This window comes from Tachysurus vachellii, chromosome 5 (assembly GCF_030014155.1).
Source record: "Tachysurus vachellii isolate PV-2020 chromosome 5, HZAU_Pvac_v1, whole genome shotgun sequence".
Lineage (NCBI taxonomy): Eukaryota > Metazoa > Chordata > Actinopteri > Siluriformes > Bagridae > Tachysurus > Tachysurus vachellii.
Window position 1 is genome coordinate 30,958,287 of NC_083464.1, and position 19,584 is coordinate 30,977,870.

The 19,584-nt window shown below is 40.8% G+C and overlaps 2 protein-coding genes and 1 long non-coding RNA gene across 3 annotated transcripts in view; all 3 read right to left on the reverse strand.

The window, feature by feature from the left end:
* Positions 1-16,913, reverse strand: part of LOC132846407 (NACHT, LRR and PYD domains-containing protein 12-like) — a 130,869-nt gene extending 113,956 nt beyond the window's left edge. The window contains exons 1-2 of the mRNA XM_060871122.1: positions 16,895-16,913; positions 8,991-9,071 (exon numbers count right to left, since the gene is read on the reverse strand). The gene's annotated coding sequence lies outside the window, so the exon portion shown is untranslated. The remainder of the gene's footprint in view (positions 1-8,990; positions 9,072-16,894) is intronic.
* A 614-nt stretch (positions 16,914-17,527) lies between these two features.
* Positions 17,528-18,228, reverse strand: LOC132846412 (uncharacterized). Its single transcript, XR_009648511.1, has 2 exons — positions 18,062-18,228; positions 17,528-17,904 (listed from the first exon to the last, which is right to left on the reverse strand). It is a non-coding gene; the product is annotated as an uncharacterized LOC132846412 (long non-coding RNA).
* Positions 18,229-18,659: 431 nt separating this feature from the next.
* LOC132846411 (uncharacterized) overlaps positions 18,660-19,584 on the reverse strand; it is a 2,162-nt gene continuing 1,237 nt past the window's right edge. The window contains exon 2 of the mRNA XM_060871130.1: positions 18,660-19,584. This exon is cut by the window's right edge and continues 720 nt beyond it. Within this exon, the coding sequence (XP_060727113.1) occupies positions 19,453-19,584 (132 nt within the window). The 3' untranslated portion in view covers positions 18,660-19,452.

Consider the following 19,584-nt stretch of genomic DNA (forward strand, 5'->3'; position numbering starts at 1 on the left):
TCAACTAGCACTTCTTTCCTTATCTTTTGCATTTAATAAAAAAAAAAACTGACACTTTTTCATTTTTGAACAATTGTTCAACAACTTTGAACAATGTTTTAAACTCATGGTATCTTAAGTATGTAACCTAGTGAACCAGCATTAATGTATCCATTGTTAGAGATTTAAGCACTTATGTACGTCGCTCTGGATAAGGGCGTCTGCCAAATGCTGTAAATGTAAATGTATAGACTGAAGTATATATCTGTAACACAGACACTCAGAAGAGTTTTAAACAGCTGATTATTCATTCAGAGCTTCACATTTTATTTTTTAACATAAAAAACTTACCGAGGTCCAGAGTCCCTAGACAATCTGGTCTATACCTGTAGTACAGTGGGTTCTGCGCCACCTGGGGGATATTGTGTGAATCACAGCACGTGTATTTCAATTCTTGAAAACAAGACATCAGGAATCCGCGTGAAATCGAACTACGTTTCCCGTGAAGCTGCGCAAAAAGACGCACATTCTTAATAGCCACATCTGTATAAACTTGGACTGCTCTTGGACAGATCCATGTGTCTCAGCTCATATGAGACGATGTATTTAACTTTCTGAAACAGGATAATTTACTGAAACATGTGCTGACTCATATTTCTGGTTCACTGATGTCCGTCCTGTGTAAAACACGTGACTGCTTCGGCTGCTTTTCACTGACTGCAGTAGAGTGTGTTCATTGTACAGTTTGTTCATTGTTGTTCATGAATGATCTCGGTAAACGATGACTTACTCATAATATCTAAAAACACACTCACTGGTGTGGTTTAATGATATCATTTACAGAAAGAGTCACTAAATGAATCGGTGAACGAATCTGAATGGCGCTTTTTGGTGAACAGAATCAAATGACGTGAGTCACTGTGATGAATAGAAATGAGCAGTTCCAGTTCTGGACTGAGTTGGAGCTTTGGGGAAAACAGCATCATATAATACCATATAATACCATCTCTGTACAAGTCCAAGTTTATCAGAGCTTTTTATCTCTTAATGTTCTATTTTCTGTTTGATTTTTCATGTCTAATGACTTTAATATTGTGCTGCTGTTATTTAGCATATTTTCTCATATTTAATATATATTATATATTGTTTGTACTACAATATTTTTCTATTGTAAAGCATGTTTGAAGTTTGAGTTTAAAAAGGTTCTATAAAAATAAAGTTATGATGATTATAATTATTACGTCAAATTTATTAAGATATAAAGATTAAAGTTTGTGTGTGTGTATGTGTGTGTGTGTGTGTGTGTGTGTGTGTGTGTGTGTGTGTGTGTACCTCAGTTTCTCCAGTGTACAGTGTGGATTCTTCAGTCCATCAGAGAGCAGCTTCACTCCTGAATCCTGCAGTTTATTGAGACTCAGGTTCAGTTCTCTCAGACTGGAGGAGTTTGAGCTGAGAACTGAGGACAGAACTCTACAGCTTTCCTCTGTCAGATTACACCGACGCAGACTGGAAGAGAAATGATGAAATATCAGAACACTGATCTCAAACACACACACACACAGTCATAATCCAGCTAAAGTAGTGTGTTTGTGTCACACACACAAATCAGAGGACAGGACACCACATCAGCACATTTACAGGAGCAGGGATGTCTTTCTGCACTCCACAATCTCTCAGCTACAATTTATTATAAGACCATTAGGTCATGTACATAACACACACACGTGAGAGCGAGCAGCCTACAAACACACACTGGTTCAGGTGGTTGGTGTGGACCTGAGTACAGGTGGAGTGTTCACATACGTCCAAACAGATTTGAATTAAAGAGATAATTTGATCTTTTAAACCTAATAAATGATTATTGATTATAATTTACATTTTTTATAGAATATAGATGTGTAAAAATCTGTCATATATCATAAACAATGTAAATAAAGGATATTAGAAAGAACATTGTACTGTTTACTACAGATGTCACTGTTACTATTTCAACACAACTTAGTGAACCCTTTTTTCCCCACAGAGTAAATGAGATCATGTCTTTCATGCCTCTACAACTGAGAAGTGAACGTGGGGTTTTCATCTCAAATCTGAGCTCCTTCCCTGTTTACAGAGTGACGTCACATCAGCACGACTGCACACAGCATCAGAAAGTCAAACTACTTACCATTAAATGAGTGACACTGTATATACACAAGTATTAGCTTTAGATGGATAACATATAGACATATTCATTTGTTAAATCTAAAACACACTATACACATAACAGGGAAGTCTAATGCACCTTGTAGGTAAAAGTCTAACACAACACTCCCACTACTGTATGTTACACTAAAGGATTTGTGTAGGTGGGCTTCAGGTGGCTATATAAGTGACATGGTACTTCCTGAAGAGTGTAGTGTATATTGTATAACACACAGTGTGGAAATAGCTTTGAACAGCACAACCTCCCCAAACCTAGCAAAGTAAGTGAGATGTCCGACTCCAAGGTAGCTGTCAGAATCAAAACACATCATTTAACTTCAACAATTTAACGGTCATTATTTTCTTCTCTTAAGGAACACACTTTAGAACCAGTATAAAAAAAATTAATGTGTCAGATACAATTACAATACACCTTCCAAGTCAGTGTTTTAACCCAGGACTAGACAAAACAAGTTAGCACCTTATTCACCTCTGTAACTTAGTTATAAATCTCAACTTAAGCTGAATACAAGATTATATAGAATACAATAAAGAAAATCCTCCTCCACTCTTTCCAGTATGGTACAGTTCAGTATTTTGTTCCCAGTGAAATAATCGCTCAAGTGATATTAGACCTCAGTGTCTGTAAACCTTTAGCCCAATGTGTAATATTTTATCAGTACTTACTGATGAACAGAGAACAAAACAAGTCAAAACAAAACAAGTTACAACTTTGTACAAAAAATATAGATTAACTACAGCTGCTTATAAATACAAACACAGTTCAAAGCTTAAAATCTCCAAAATCCACAGAAAGGTTCGAAAGACCGAAACCTGACGTCTCTTCAACAGTTACGGTGATAAACCTGACCGACCGTCACGTTCAACCGTCTTTGTGTTCACTGTCTGTTTTTATCACATACACCATCTTCTGATGCAGTGAACCAGACAAAAAACTGTGTCTATAATTCAACTACAACAGATTAACAACAATCACGATCCAAGAACAAGAATGTGATCGGTCATTAACAGTTTGGTGTCTTTGTCGAGCTCCAAGTAGAACAAAACAGGACTTTTTAATAACAGCGGTCACGACACTACACTCACCTGTGACACAATATTCATCCTCTCTCTTTTCACCTGCTTGTACACTTGATAAGCAAAGAACAAAACGAACCCCATCAAAATATATATCTTCATAAAAAAAGTCACATTTAAACTCCATCCTCTACAAACAGTTCAGTGTTAGAGAAAGAAAATCTTCATCACACATCTGAGTTAGCTGCCTAGCTTGTTTCTAACATAATAAGAAGATAAAGCTGAACATTTTCCCACTTCGTCTGTCCAATGTGTCGAGGTCTAAAATGATGATTGATGTTTTATTTACCACGAGCTCAGTCCTTGGTAAAGTTTAGCAGTAGTGCAGACTGAAGGAGACTTTTGTTTTTTTGGAAAGAACAATTGAGGAAAAAAGCCATGACAGAGTGAATCTCCCCACAACACTGTGTCACACACAACAAAAGATGAGGAACTTGAACCTAAAGAGATACTTGAAGGACATTAGAGTGTTTTAATATTTACTTTTTATATTTTCTATAATATCCATATTGATCCCATTTTGTCAGTCTGATGTTTTTCTCATCTGTGAGAGTTTAGTTAAATGTCACTTTCAAAATAAACAGAAAAGAAAAAGACTTTCACTGGTGTTTAGGTCAGAAATGTCTTTAGTTCTTAAATGCATGCAGTTATTTTGTCTAGATCTAAATTTTAGAGAACTCTTAATTTCTAATGATTCATATATAAAAGCTATAAAATGACTCATATGATGTTATAAGATTTTGTCCATGTGGCCCAGCCCTCAGTTCAGATATAACATGTTAGTGTAAAAAGTGAAACAATCTTCTGTAAAAGTACCAGAGGTTTGTTTAAAGATGATTAGAGGAACTATTAACTAACATTAATCCAAACAGTGCAGTTCAGTGTTACATTAAAATAATAAACCATGCAGTAATACATTTATAAATAAAAATACTCACACAGCTTTTCTGGAGGCTTTGACCACTGGCAGCAGCCTCAGAAGACATTCATCTGATCGATCATATTTCCACAAATTAAACACATCCAGCTTCTGTTCTGAGGTCAGTAACACAAACACCAGAGCTGACCACTGAGCAGGAGAGAGTCTGATTCCACTGAGACCCCAGACACCTCCACTGTTCAGGTAAGTTTGTACTTCCTGCACTAGTGAATGATCATTCAGTTCATTCAGACAGTGGAACAGATTGATGGATTTCTCTGGAGATGGATTCTCCCTGATCTTCTCCTTGATGTACTCCACTGTTTCCTGTTTGCTGTGAGATCTGCTTCCTGTCTGTGGCATTAAACCTTGTAAGAGAGTCTGATTGGACTCCAGTGAGAGACCCAGAAAGAAGCGCAGGAACAGGTCCAGGTGTCCATTCTCACTCTGTAAGGCCTTGTCTACTAAACTCCTGAGGAGATCAGACATGTTTGACTTCCTGAAAAGATCAGAAAGATCAGAGGTTTGATGACCTGTTACATTTCTTCTGATGAAGGAGAGAAACATGTATAAAGCAGCCAGAAACTCCTGAACACTCAGATGTACAAAGCTGAACACCTTCCCCAGGTGAAGCCCAAACTCCTCTCTGAAGATCTGGGTACACACTCCTGAGTACACTGACACTTCTCTGACATCAATGCCACACTCTCTCAGGTCTTCCTCATAGAAGATCAGGTTTCCTTTCTCCAGCTGGTGGAAAGCCAGTTTTCCCAGTGCCATGATACTCTCTCTGGTCTGCTGAGGACCAGGGTCACATTTCTGATGGTACTTTTGGTCCTTGTGTTTGATCTGAAAAATCAGGAAGTGTGTGAACATTTGAGTCAGAGTCTTGGGGATCTCTCCACCCTCTGCTTCACCCAACCTTCCCTCCAGAACAGTGGCTGAGATCCAGCAGAAGACTGGGATGTGGCACATGATGTAGAGGCTTCTTGAAGACTTCAGGTGTGTGATGATTTTATTGGCCAGGCTCTGATCACTGATCCTCTTCCTGAAGTACTCATGTTTCTGAGGATCACTGAAGCCTCGTACCTCTGTTACCTGGTCTACACACTCAGGAGGGATCTGATTGGCTGCTCCTGGTCTTGTGGTTATCCAGAGGAGAGCAGAGGGAAGCAGATTCCCCTTGATGAGGTTCGTCAGAAGCACATCCACTGAGGCTGACTCTGTCACATCACACAATATCTCATTCTTCTGGAAATTTAGAGGAAGTCGACACTCGTCCAGACCATCAAAGATAAACAAAACTTTGTAGGAGTCACAGTCTATTGATTCTAGTTTTCTCATTTCTGGGAAAAATTGATGAAGAACATTCATCAGACTGAGATTTTTCTGCTTCATCAGATTCAGCTCTCTAAAGGGAAGTGGAAACATGAAGGTGATGTCCTGATTTGCTTTTCCTTTAGTCCAGTCCAGAATGAACTTCTGCACAGAGACTGTTTTTCCAATTCCAGCAACTCCTTTACTCAGCACAGTTCTGATGGACTTGTCTTTAAAGAGATCATTACATTTGATGGGTTTCTCCTGTGTTGCTGGTCTCCTGGACACTGTCTCAATCTGTCTCACCTCATGTTCATTATTGACGTCTCCACTCCATCCCTCTGTGATGTAGAGCTCTGTGTAGATCTCATTCAGAAGTGCTGAGCTTCCATGCTGTGAGATTCCTTCATTAATTCTTTTAAACTTTTCTCTCAGCTTGGACTTCAACTTTGTCTGATACACAGAGTCGAGTTCTAATAAACAAAGTAATATCTAGTTTAGTAATAAATAGTTATAATGCAAAATCTTTCAAATCAGCTGCACTGCTATTGATGTACCAAATATTATTGAAGGAACAGGACCATTGTACAAAGTAACCAAAAGCTGGACCACGAACAGAACAGAAAAGCAGCAAATACGTTTTAGTACATGATACTAAAATTAAAACTATTTCCTCTCTCTAAAGTGAAGCTGATGGAATAATGTCATGACTCAGAGCTCTTACTGTTGTGCAGTGTGTTAGCGAGATCTGTGTGGTTCATGTTCTTCAGGACGTGCAGTGTGATCTTCAGCGCTCCCTCTCTGACACTGTGAAGATCCTCCTCATCCTCCACCTCCCTCTCAGTGCATGCTGGGTAATCTGGACTCAGGAGCTTCCTAAACCTCTTCAGCTCATTCTTTATCAGAGTGATGACTTTGTGTTCCAGCTCCTGGTTAGAAACACACAGGAACAGATGTAAATATTATCATGTTACACAGTAAGAGATGCTTTTATATTATAAAATTAAGTAAAGTCTCTTTTTATTATTACAGTTAAAACTTAAAACTGAAATTTTTATTGCTCATACAACTGATTACCTTTAATGCTGCTGCACATCAAGACTTTACAAGGGATCACAACACACACACTGCACACTTTAAAAACAACACACACACCTTGAATATGGAGTCCAACTGATTTCTGCTGATGTTTGATTTCTTCTTTTGTGGTCTGTGAACAAACAAAACACATCATGTAATATGACTATATGTATTCATAGCTGCACAAATCACACACTAATAAATACAGACAGATATTTAACACAATCCTCTTAACACAATACACTGATTTCAGGATTTCCTAACTGACACCAACATGTTTAGAAACAAATGTTTGAATAAATGAATAAAATCTTTATATTGTCATTAATGTCCCGGTGTAAATGTTCTTCTGTAGCACCACAGAGCCTCCAGCTCAGGGACTGCAGCAACACCTGATACAACACCTGATAAAGCTGCTTCAACACCTGATAAAGCTGCTTAACTGCTTCAACACCTGATAAAGCTCATGAAGGGCTTCATAATGAGACGAGTGAGTTTGATCAGGTGGAACACTGCTGTAAAACACCTCACTATACTGACCTCACATCAGTAGAACTGTCTCTGGCTCTGAAGGCAATTGGATGTCCCATTGACGCGTCACTCTTCATGGACACACAGCTGGGTTCTGGTGAGTCTGATCTCTTTCCCTGCATCATTCTAGAATTACAACAGAAATATCAGCAATAATTATTAGCACTGTTAAATAATGTGTTCATCATTAAACAGCAATAATTCCATCTTTTTAGTTCAGATCCAGTCTGTACACTTATTCAAACAGGAGACAGGCCTCATAAGTCAGGAATTACACTGATATCAGGAGTCCCAATCACAGCTAACTGACTCAGCTGGGTCTTAAAGCCTGTAGAGTTCCCTGACTCAAAGCTATGCTGCTCTTATGCTCCACATTACACAGTCCTTTTTACTCTTCTCTCAGTGAATGATTTGTCTAAACTGTTCTTAGATCAGATCAGTGATATATTCACTGCTATTAAACACCTTAAAGCAAAGTTGAGTTCCTGTTTTAACTAGTGAGTGTTTAGAGATACAGATGTGTTCCCATGAGACGGTGTGTATTTATTGCTGGTGAATGTAAAAGTAAGTCACCTCTCGTCTTTCTTTAAGTCCTGTTTTCCAGACACACTCATGTTGGAGGTCATGTCTCCTTCTCCAGATTACAGCAGGACACACGTTTACTTCACTCCAACATCGGTGTGTTAAATTCAGTGTTGTAATGTACTGTAAAGGAGTACAAATACTTTGTTACTGTACTTAAGTAGAAATGTCACGTATCTGTACTTTACTTCGTTATTTAAATTTGTCAACTTTCACTTTTACTCCACTACATTTCCTAGATAAAATGTGTACTTTTACTCCGTTATATTTCCACTAAGCATCTTTGTTACTCGTTACTACAAAATGAAATCAGAAGAAATGTGTGTGACTGCAATAAGGGAGGTTTGGCGAATCACTGCTCCTAGATTGCATTACGCTCCGCACGCTCTATTTCAGCGTAACGTTGCTAAAGGAGGCGGAAGCACAACTGAAACCGCCATGGAAGCACCTACTGGAAGACCTCCCGTTATCGTAGACCAGGGGTGTCCATCAGTCAGAGACCAAGAGCCACAGTTTTTACTGTGTTACCACAAAGAGCCACATCATACACATAGGCACACATGAACATCACCTTTTTTTCCCCTGCCATTTTGAGAGCGAACTTGACACAAATTGTTCACTTAAATGATCTTGCTCTTACTGGGAAACTTTGAGGTATTTTCATCCCACTCACATGCGCGTTTGACAAAATTACCATATTGAACTCAAGCGAAGCGAACACGCATATTAAAAAGACACAAATACAAACTTCGATATGAACTTAAGAGCCGCATGAAACCGGGCAAAGAGCCGCATGTGGCTCGGGAGCCGCGGGTTGGCCGCCCCTGTAGACGACCACCCTGACGATAGTCGTGAACAGGGTGAAGAATATAACGTTATACACCCGTGGCATTATTTGCAAGAAATATTTCTGTACCGAAAATCACTGAAATTTTACTTTTACTTCAAATACTTAAGTACATTAAATATGAGAAAAATACTTTTGATACTTAAGTACAGTAAATATCAGATACTTTAAGACTTTTACTTGAGTAATATTCTAAAAGGTGACTTTCACTTCTACCAAAGTCTTTTTCTAGTACGATACTTGTACTTTTACTCAAGTATTGCTTTCTACTACTTTACACAACACTGATTAAATTAAACCCTGAATCAGCACAGAGTTCACTTACAGGAAATAATCACGCTATCAAGTTATAAAACAACCTGTGTTCATTAAAGCTTCAGTACAAACCCACAAAACTCTTCTGCATCTAGTGTCACTTCAGTGTGTTTATATATTAGAGCTTTAGATACTCACTGTGTTTTTACTCCTGACATCTTTTAGTTTTCACTCGTCACAAAATGGAGCTGCTGACTTTCACTTTCATTACAGTTTATACTGCAGAGGCGGGAAGGGCGGAGACACACACACACACACACACACACACACACACACACACACACACACACACACACACACACACACATACACACACACACACAGTGACACAAAGGAATGTTCACAAAAGAATAAACCACTTACTTATAGCTTCTTAAATATTCTGACAGTTTAAGGGAATTAACCCCTGAGGGGCTTGTGAGATCTGATTTCCAGCTAACAATGTGGGCAAACACACACACACACACACACACACACACACTGTCTACTTCTCCTAAAGGGGACCGACTTCCACTCGAAACTCAACCCCAAACAGGTCATATATATTTGTGATTATTATATAGACAACAAAATGTGTAGACAACACAATCTATAACCACAGCGCTAGCACAAATCTAAAACGGGTCGTGTATCAGTTTAGCAGTTTTAGTGACACTGAGAATATAAAATTATTTGTTGATGCTCTTAATCATTCCTCTGTGTGTCAGCAGAAACTTCAGTGGTGGTTAATGGGTTCAATGGAGGTTTTATTAAGAAAAGAATTATCTGTAACATTTTATAATGACTGCACACTATTAAGCATTAGTTAAGCATGAGTAAATAGTTAATTAATCATTTACAAAGCATTGCTCCTGCATTTGCAACCAGTTTATAAAGGCTTTATTCTTGATCACCCCTCCTCGAACCGCCACCTTATTGTGGTGGAGGGGTTTGCGTGCCTGAATGATCCTAGGAGCTATGTTGTCTGGGGCTTTCTGCCCCTGGTAGGGTCTCCCAAGGCAAACAGGTCCTGGGTGACAGGCCAGACTAAGAGCGGTTCAAATACCCCTTATGAGTAATTTAATAACGAGGTCCGTGACGTCGCCCGGTATGGCGCAACCGGGGCCCCACTCTGGAGCCAGGCCCGGGGTTGGGGCTCGCATGCGAGCGCCTGGTGGCCGGGTCTTACCCCACGGGGCCCGGCCGGGCTCAGCCCGAAGGAGCGACGTGGGGCCGATCTCCTGTGGGCCCACCACCTGCAGGAGGGACCGTAAGGGGCTGGTGCAATGTGGATTGGGTGGCAGTCGAAGGCGGGGGCCTCGGCGACCCAATCCCCGGACAAGGAATCTGGCTCTAGGGACATGGAATGTCACCACGCTGGGGGGAAAGGAGCCTGAGCTGGTGCGGGAGGTTGAGAGATACCGACTAGAGATAGTTGGGCTTGCCTCCACGCACAGCTTGGGCTCTGGAACCCAACTCCTTGAGAGAGGCTGGACTCTCTACTACTCTGGAGTTGCCCGCGGTGAGAGGCGGCGGGCTGGTGTGGGCTTGCTCATAGCCCCCCAGCTCAGCAACCATGTGTTGGAGTTCACCCCAGTGAACGAGAGGGTCGTTTCCCTGCGCCTGCGGGTCGGGGATAGGTCTCTCACTGTTATTTGTGCTTACGGGCCAAATGGCAGTGTAGAGTACCCGACCTTCTTGGCGTCTCTGGAAGGGGTGCTGGAAAGTGCTCCAATCGGGGACTCCATCGTTCTACTGGGGGACTTCAACGCTCATGTGGGCAGCGACAGTGACACCTGGAGGGGCGTGATTGGGAGGAACGGCCCCCCTCAACCTGAACCCGAGTGGTGTTCTGTTATTGGACTTCTGTGCTAGTCACAGTTTGTCCATAACGAACACCATGTTCAAGCATAAGGGTGTCCATCAGTACACATGGTACCAGGACACCCTAGGTCGGAGGTCGATGATTGACTTTGTGGTTGTTTCATCTGACCTCCGGCCGTATGTCTTGGACACTCGGGTGAAGAGAGGGGCGGAGCTGTCAACTGATCACCACCTGGTGGTGAGTTGGATCCAATGGCGGGGGAGGAAGTTGGACAGACTTGGCAGACCCAAACGTTCTGTGAGGGTCTGCTGGGAACGTTTGACAGAGTCTCCAGTCAGAGAGAACTTCAACTCCCACCTCCGGCAGAGCTTCAACCAGATCCCGAGGGAGGTTGGAGACATTGAGTCCGAGTGGACCATGTTCTCCACCTCCATTGTCGACGCAGCCACTCGGAGCTGTGGCCATAAGGTCTCCGGTGCCTGTCGTGGCGGCAATCCCCGAACCCGGTGGTGGACCCCGGAAGTAAGGGATGCCGTCAAGCTGAAGAAGGAGTCCTATCGAGCCTGGTTGGCTCGGGGGACTCCGGAGGCAGCTGATAGGTACCGGAGGGCCAAGCGAGCTTCAGCCCGGGTGGTTGCGGAGGCAAAAACTAGGGTCTGGGAGGAGTTCGGTGAGGCCATGGAGAAGGACTATCGGTTGGACTCGAACAAATTCTGGCAAACCGTCCGGCGCCTCAGGAGGGGGAAGCAGTTCCCTGCTCACACTGTTTACAGTGGGAGTGGGAATCTGCTGACTTCGACTGGGGACATCCTCGGACGGTGGAAGGAGTACTTCGAGGTTCTCCTCAACCCCACCGACATGTCTTCCATTGAGGAAGCAGAGGCTGAGGGCTCAGTTGTGGACTCGTCGATCCCCCAAGCTGAGGTCACTGAGGTAGTTGAGAAGCTCCTCAGTGGCAAGGCACCGGGGGTGGATGAGATCGACCCTGAGTACCTCAAGTCTCTGGATGTTGTGGGGCTGTCTTGGTTGACACGCCTCTGCAACGTCGCATGGAGGCTGGGGACAGTGCCTCTGGACTGGCAGACTGGGGTAGTGGTCCCTCTGTTTAAGAAGGGGGACCGGAGGGTGTGTTCCAACTACAGGGGGATCACACTCCTCAGCCTCCCCGGAAAAGTCTATGCCAGGGTACTGGAGAGGAGAATTCGGCCGATAGTCGAACCTCGGATTCAGGAGGAACAATGTGGGTTTCGTCCCGGTCGTGGAACACTGGACCATCTCTATACCCTCGCCAGGTTGCTGGAGGGTTCATGTGAGTTTGCCCAACCAGTCCACATGTGCTTTGTGGATCTGGAGAAGGCATTCGACTGTGTCCCTCGTGGTGACCTGTGGGGGGTGCTCTGGGAGTATGGGGTCCGGGGCCCTCTGCTAAGGGCTGTCCGGTCCCTATATGACCGGAGCAGGAGTTTGGTTCGCATTGCCGGCAGTAAGTCAGACTTGTTCCAGGTGCATGTTGGACTCCGGCAGGGCTGCCCTTTGTCACCGGTCCTGTTCATTATCTATATGGACAGGATTTCTAGGCACAGTCGGGGGCCGGAGGGAGTCTGGTTTGGGGACCACAGGATTTCGTCTATGCTTTTTGCAGATGATGTTGTCCTGTTGGCTTCCTCAAATCAGGACCTTCAGCGTGCACTAGGACGGTTTGCAGCCGAGTGTGAAGCGGCGGGGATGAGAATCAGCACCTCCAAGTCTGAGGCCATGGTTCTCAACCGGAAAAGGGTGGCTTGTCCCCTTCAGGTTGGTGGAGAGCTCCTGCCTCAAGTGGAGGAGTTTAAGTATCTTGGGGTCTTGTTCACGAGTGAGGGAAGGATGGAGCGGGAGATCGACAGGCGGATCTTCTGCAGTGATGCGGTCGATGTACCGGTCTGTTGTGGTGAAGAAAGAGCTGAGCCGCAAGGCGAAGCTGTCTATTTACCAGTCGATCTACGTTCCTACCCTCACCTATGGTCATGAGCTTTGGGTCATGACCGAAAGGACAAGATCCCGGATACAGGCGGCCGAAATGAGTTTCCTCCGCAGGGTGGCTGGGCGCTCCCTTAGAGACAGAGTGAGGAGCTCGGTCACCCGGGAGGAGCTCAGAGTAGAGCCGCTGCTCCTCCACATCGAGAGGAGTCATCTAAGGTGGCTCGGGCATCTGTTCCGGATGCCTCCTGGACGCCTCCCTGGGGAGGTGTTCCGGGCATGTCCAACCTGGGGAAGGCCCCGGGGAAGACCTAGGACACGCTGGAGGGACTATGTCTCTCGGCTGGCCTGGGAATGCCTCGGTATTCCCCCGGAAGAGCTGGAGGAAGTGTCTGGGGAGAGGGAAGTCTGGGCGTCCTTGCTTAGACTGCTGCCCCCGCGACCCAGCCCCGGATAAGCGGTAGAAAATGGATGGATGGATGGATGGATATTCTTGATCAAAAAGCATATAATCATGTGCTTAATAATTACATTTACATCCTTAATGATCAATTTATATTTTAAAAATAAGTAATAAATTACTCATAAACCAGTTATTTATGGGGTGTTAGTGGTTCATAAGATCATTTAGAAAGTGTAAGGAATTATTAGGATGTACTGTAACTAAGTGTTAATAAATGCTTTATAAGCACATATTCCTAACATGATAAATTCAGTTATTTAAAAACCATTTACAAGTTCAAGATCAAGTTCACTTTATTTATATAGCACATTTAAAACAGCCATAGGACTGACCAAAGTGCTGTACAGTAAAAGAGTGTTAGTAAAAATACTTAAAAAGGGACTTAAAAATGGACAAAGAGGCTGCTAATCTTAACTCTATTGGCAAATCATTCCAAAACTGAGGCCCAATCACTGAAAAAACTCGATCCCGTCTACGCTTAAGTCTTGAAAAGGGAACAGTGAGGAGGTTCTGGTTGCCTGATCTTAGGCTTCTGGAAGGAGAGTAACGATGTAATAATTTAGATAAATAAATAGGAGCTTGATTATGCAAGAACTTAAAAACAAATAAAAGTATTTTAAATGAATTCTGTATTAAATAGGCAACCAGTGAAGAGTCCTCAGAAGAGGGGGAATGTGATCGCTTTTACGCTTTTTTAAAAGAAATCTGGCAGCAGCATTTTGAACCAATTGTAAACGGTTAATTTGAGTTTTGGTGACACCACAGTATAGAGAGTTAATATAGTCTAAACGAGAGGCGATTAGAGCTTGTACTGCCATCTCTAAGGTTTTGTCAGTTAAAAAGTGCTTAATTTTTGATAAAATGCGTAGCTGATAAAAGCTCAATCCAATGACAGTGGAAACTTGTTTATCAAGTTTTAAGGTCACAAGGTTTCAAGGTTGGTGGCCTTTGTACTTTCTGTGGGGAATCTATCTATCTATCTATCTATCTATCTATCTACACTTAAAGCAGCTGAGGGTTGCTGCATGGTATATGTTTGTACACGCACACTTGGCTTTCATCAACTTTCATTAATTCAATGTCCACACACCATTTGAATGCTCAGAGTATTCATTTTAGTGATGTTACCAGTGACACCGAAGCTCCGAGGCGTGTGTCAAAAAAATGAACCGATTTTCATTGAAGCTTTGTATCGAAGCTTGATTCGTTCTGGCAAAATTACGTGACCAATGACATCCGAAGCTTCGTTTCACACACACCCACGTGACTGCTTCGTTATCTGAGTCAAAGGTTTAAAATCGTTCGCGACATGCGGCGCCCCCTCGTGGGTTGTATTGGAGTTTTGCGTTACACGGAATCTATTACTGTATAGGGAGTTTAGGAGAGCTTATTAAAAGATCACGTTCTGAAATGTGGGAACACTTTCATTTGATTTCACACAATAATGTGGATATATGGTTTTGTTGTGAAGCCTATATTTATAACTCAAATCTCACTCATCATTGGACAAGTATACGATTCAATGTAACATTTCATGTTCATGTTTTGTTTTATCTTTTTTGTCTATTTTGTTTTTAAATCTGTTTTAAACACACACAAGAGCGTAATATAACCACGTGATGCAGCAGGTAAGCAGAGGGAGCGCGTGCACTAACTAATAAACCTTAACAGGTGTGACGAAACATGGAAGGCGCTACACCAAAAATTATTAAGTTCAGGTACCGGGATTTTGAGCAAGATGAGAAGAGAAGAACAGCAGTATGCGGCCACATCGCTCACAATTGAATGACAAAGTTCTATCAAATTAAATTTTTTGCAAGCGCAATGTAGTGTAAATGGTTGGTCACTGTTCATGTGGAAATGTCAGCTTTATTGCAATAGCACTTATAATTGGTCTACAGTGTTAGGCTTTGAGTGAAAAGCGTATGGATCGTTTATGGGGATGCACATATATATAAAAAACAAATATAAATATAAAAATAAAAAACTTCAGAGTTGCAGGTACCTCCATATTCTTGTCTCGCATGCACACGCACACACATTCATTTTAAAGGGACAGTTCACCCAAAAATAAAAAAAAATCTTTTTTAATTTTCTCACCCTCATGATGTTACAAACCCGTATAAATTTCTTCGTTTAGATGAATACGGAGGAAGATATTTTAATGATTGTTTGTAACCAAACCATTCATGAGCCCCATTCACTTCCATAGTATTCTTTTTTCCCACTATAGAAGTGAATGGGGCTCATGAATGGTTTGGTTACAAACAGTCCTCAAAATATGTGTGTTCATCAAAACAAAGAAATTTATACAGGTTTGTAACATCATGAGGGTGAGAAAATGATGACAGAATTTTCATTTTTAGGTGAACTATCCCTTTAATTAATAAATTACACTCACTCCAATCATCTCTCTCTCTCTCTCTCTCTCTCTCTCTCTCTCTCCCCAATAGTTAATTCACTTCAAGGTTTGTGGGATTCAATAATTTACGTTTTTTGGTTGACGTGACTGGTTGTTGTTGTTATTCTGTTGTTAAAAAGGAAGGATCTAATTTAAGGATGTGTTCATGTCCCATTAAAAGGGAATGTCTGTTCAATAAATGCCATTTGGTTGCATAGAAACCATTGTACTTTTTTATATATACTTTTCCATGGTCTTCTGCCATGTTTGAGGCATATTGAAACTTTGTTTAATATATACATTTAGTTAAATCATCAAACATATGTATGACTTGCCAGGTGACTTGCTTGACTCAAGCTACGACTTTACTTGTCTTGCTTGACATAAAGCAGTGACTTGACTTGCCTTGACTCTCACAAAAAATGACTCGGACTTGCTTGAGCCTTGAAGGTTAAGACTTGAGACTTACTTGTGACTTGCACATGTGTGTCTTATTCCCACCTCTGGCTGATCATGATAGAAATATTAGGGCATTGTAATTGTTAGTTTTATTATTGGGAGACTTTACCCCACCCCCACCCTCCCCAGAAACAACGCCCATAAATCTACTACAAATTACATTTATTTATTCCTGTTTTACCACAGTAGTTTTCGAACACGAATGATGCTAATAATTAATGATTAATATCTTACCAGATTTACAATAACACTAAATGTAGAACGAATTCCATGAATATAAAATGTAAATGTATTTAGCGTGGTGGTTTTTAAGCCGTAGAGAGCGGCCCCTGGTGGACAAATTCAGCTACTGTAGACACCATAATTTTTTAGCTATAAGAAAAATAAAGAAATAAAATAATGCTAGCACTGAACAGCATTTTAACACCATTTAAAACTGATCATCTTATGAATTTGTTGAATTCATTCGGTCAGAAAGCAGTGTTTGGTCATTAGATATTAATACATGTTATTAATGTGACCGGGGATTTAAATTCACCACCAGGAACACATTGAGGGGTTCTACTTTATTGTTTATTCATTTACTGTTCTTGAGAAAATGATTCACTATCAAAAGCGACCTCTCAACTTAATTGAGAATTAAGTTACAAAAAGATCAGTAAAAGTGAAACAAAATTTATATAAACAAAATGAGCACTTTCACAGAGCTGATGACACAAATTTAAACCTTCGTAGCTCTACAATGTTATTTTCAAATGCAAGAGAATAGGAAAATTACAAAAATCTCAGTGCAAAAAAAAGATAGAAAATAAAATTACAAGTAATGCAACAATATCAAAATGTTACAACACAATACGGCAGTGGGAATACTGTACAAAAAGGACAAAATGACATGAGTACATTTTTATATTACCCACTTACACCATTTGAGTGAAATGAGAGAAAATAACACTCACATCACGATGAGCTCCAACATAAAACCAGATACACCTTACAAAGGATGAAATCTCCAACATATGTTGTTCACTGTGTAAAGAATCACATTAAATACACATCACTTGAAAAGCACAACAACATTTGAAGAATAAAGTGTACAACATTTTCTTAATGTTAAATGAAACGGGCCAAACCGCATGGTATGACGTCATATCGGCATGGACATTATACACGACATATCGTTTCAAATACGACAGTTCTCCAAATCAACATAACAAAATATACAAAATGGGTATTTAACTAAAATATAATCACAAATCAGTGTATATACCCATGAATGACCACAATTTCCAGAGAACACGCGTTGCTTGCACTGCTCGCAATCTCAACAGGATATTTCAACGAGTGAGAGCGCATGCGCACTGTCTCATAACACACACAGTGCCACCTGCTGACCACTCCAGGAACATACATGTAACTACTGTTTATCTTAACTTAATACACTGAAAATAATGATAATAATAAAATAACAGAATTTAACATGCAAGGAAAGAAACAAATTTTAAGGTAATTTACCACCCGGTTACATTAATAATGATAATGTCTGATTTTGTAGCACATGACTCACCAGCTAGTGATAGAATCACACCAGGTCAATTCAGATCAAATTTATTTGTACAATTCGTTTCCTTTCAATAAATGTTTGTTACAGAATACTGGATATAGATCGAAGTCCTTAGTGAGCAAGCCTGTGGCGACGGTGGCAAGGAAAAACTCCCTGTGATGACATAAGGAAGAAACCTTGAGAGGAACCAGACTCAAAAAGGAACCCATCCTCTTGTGGGTGACACCAAATAATGCAATTAGATATAATTACAGTCCACAGATGGAGATGAGTAATGGACTAAATGTGCTGAAGTGATGGTTGTGTTGATGACGATTACAGCAGCATTTTGTAGAAAGAAATCTTCTGCATCCAGGTGTCTTTTGTCCAGTAAAGTAAGAGTGAGGCTTTTTTTTTCTGAAAAACCTTTAGTGTATATATGTAGGAAGAGAGAGAAAGAGAGAGTGAGAGAGAGAGAAAGAAAGAGAGAGAGAGAGAGAGAGAGAGAGAGAGAGAGAGAACTGATTATTATATTTATAACACAGTGCTTGTCAGAAGGGGTGTATTTTAAAATTATACTTACTTAAATTTGAGCACCTCACTCTGGGCAGCCGTCAGGTAAATTGGAATAGAAAATGGTTTCCACAGGATCATACACCTTGACCTACATTTACATTTACATTTACAGCATTTGGCAGATGCCCTTATCCAGAGCAACGTACATAAGTGCTTAAATCTCTATCACTGGATACATCAATGCTGGTTTACTAGGTTACATATTTAAGATACCATCAGTTTAAAACATTGTTCAAAGTTACAGTGATATACAAAGTTACAATGAAATAGTGTCAAAGTTGTTGTTTTTTTTTTTACATAAATGCAAAGGATAGGGAAAGAAGTGCTAGTTGAAGTGTTTCCTGAATAAGTAGGTCTTCAACCGCCGTTTTAAAATAGCTAGTGACTCAGCTGGACCTACCTTCCTGCCTTCCATAATAATAATAATAATAATAATAATAATAATAATAATAATAATAATAATAATAATGAATATATTTAACATGTATATATTTTTTATAAAAATATATAATATTAAAATATATTTTTAACAATATTTTAGATTGTTTATTTTTTTTTGCAACATGTGCAGTTGTTATTTATTTATTAATATTTTTTTAAACTTATAAAAGACCTTTTTTCTAACAAGGTGTTCTGTCCCTTTCTGAATTTGTGAGCCAAGCCTGAGATTTCTCCGTATGACACGTGAGCCAGTGCAAGCCACATGTAAACCAGACACAAATATTTTAAGATTTTAGAGAGCTGCTCATGCCAGCAAGCTTTAGATGCCGTTTACTTTTTGGCAGTTTACTGCTCTTTTCAGCATGGATTCCCTGCTGTTGTTGCTGCAGATGTAAAAGAGACTGATGCTGATGCTGATGTTGGTATCTTCAGTATGTAACCTAGTGAACGAGAGTTAATGTATCCAATGATAGAGACTTAAGCACTTACGTACGTCGCTCTGGAGAAGGGCGTCTGCCAAATTATGTGAATATAAATGTAAATGTAAAGCTGCTCTTGCGTCGTTAAGACTGGACCAGGTCAGATCTGCACCAGGTGTGGGGTTTGGCTGAGTGTCCATTTCCACTTTCCATGTGAGTTGATCTCTCAGTTGTTGGCACAAGTGTAGTAAATGTTTGCTGACAGCAGGTGAAACTCAGGGGACTCGTGTTGGAGGCGAGCTTTCAAAGACTGCTTTTTTAGTCTGACGGCAAGTAAAAACAAAACACACACACACACACACACAAAAGATGCTCAGGCTGGGCTACATACAGTAACATAGAAAGGGAAAGACAAACGTCATGATAGAAAAGAAGGAAAATAAAGATTTTCTTTGCTGTTATGCACGAGCAAATTTTTAACGATTGCTTTTTATTTTTTTATTTTATTATTTTTTTTAGACATTTGAGAAATCACAGGTCAGTTGTTACAGGAGTTCCTCAGCAGGTTACCAAAAAAGCTTGGAACTAACTTGAATTTATCTCTGAGTAACTCTGTAAGACTACGATCATTTGTTTGGGTCCAGGGTGTTAAGCGCGGAAAAGTTTTACA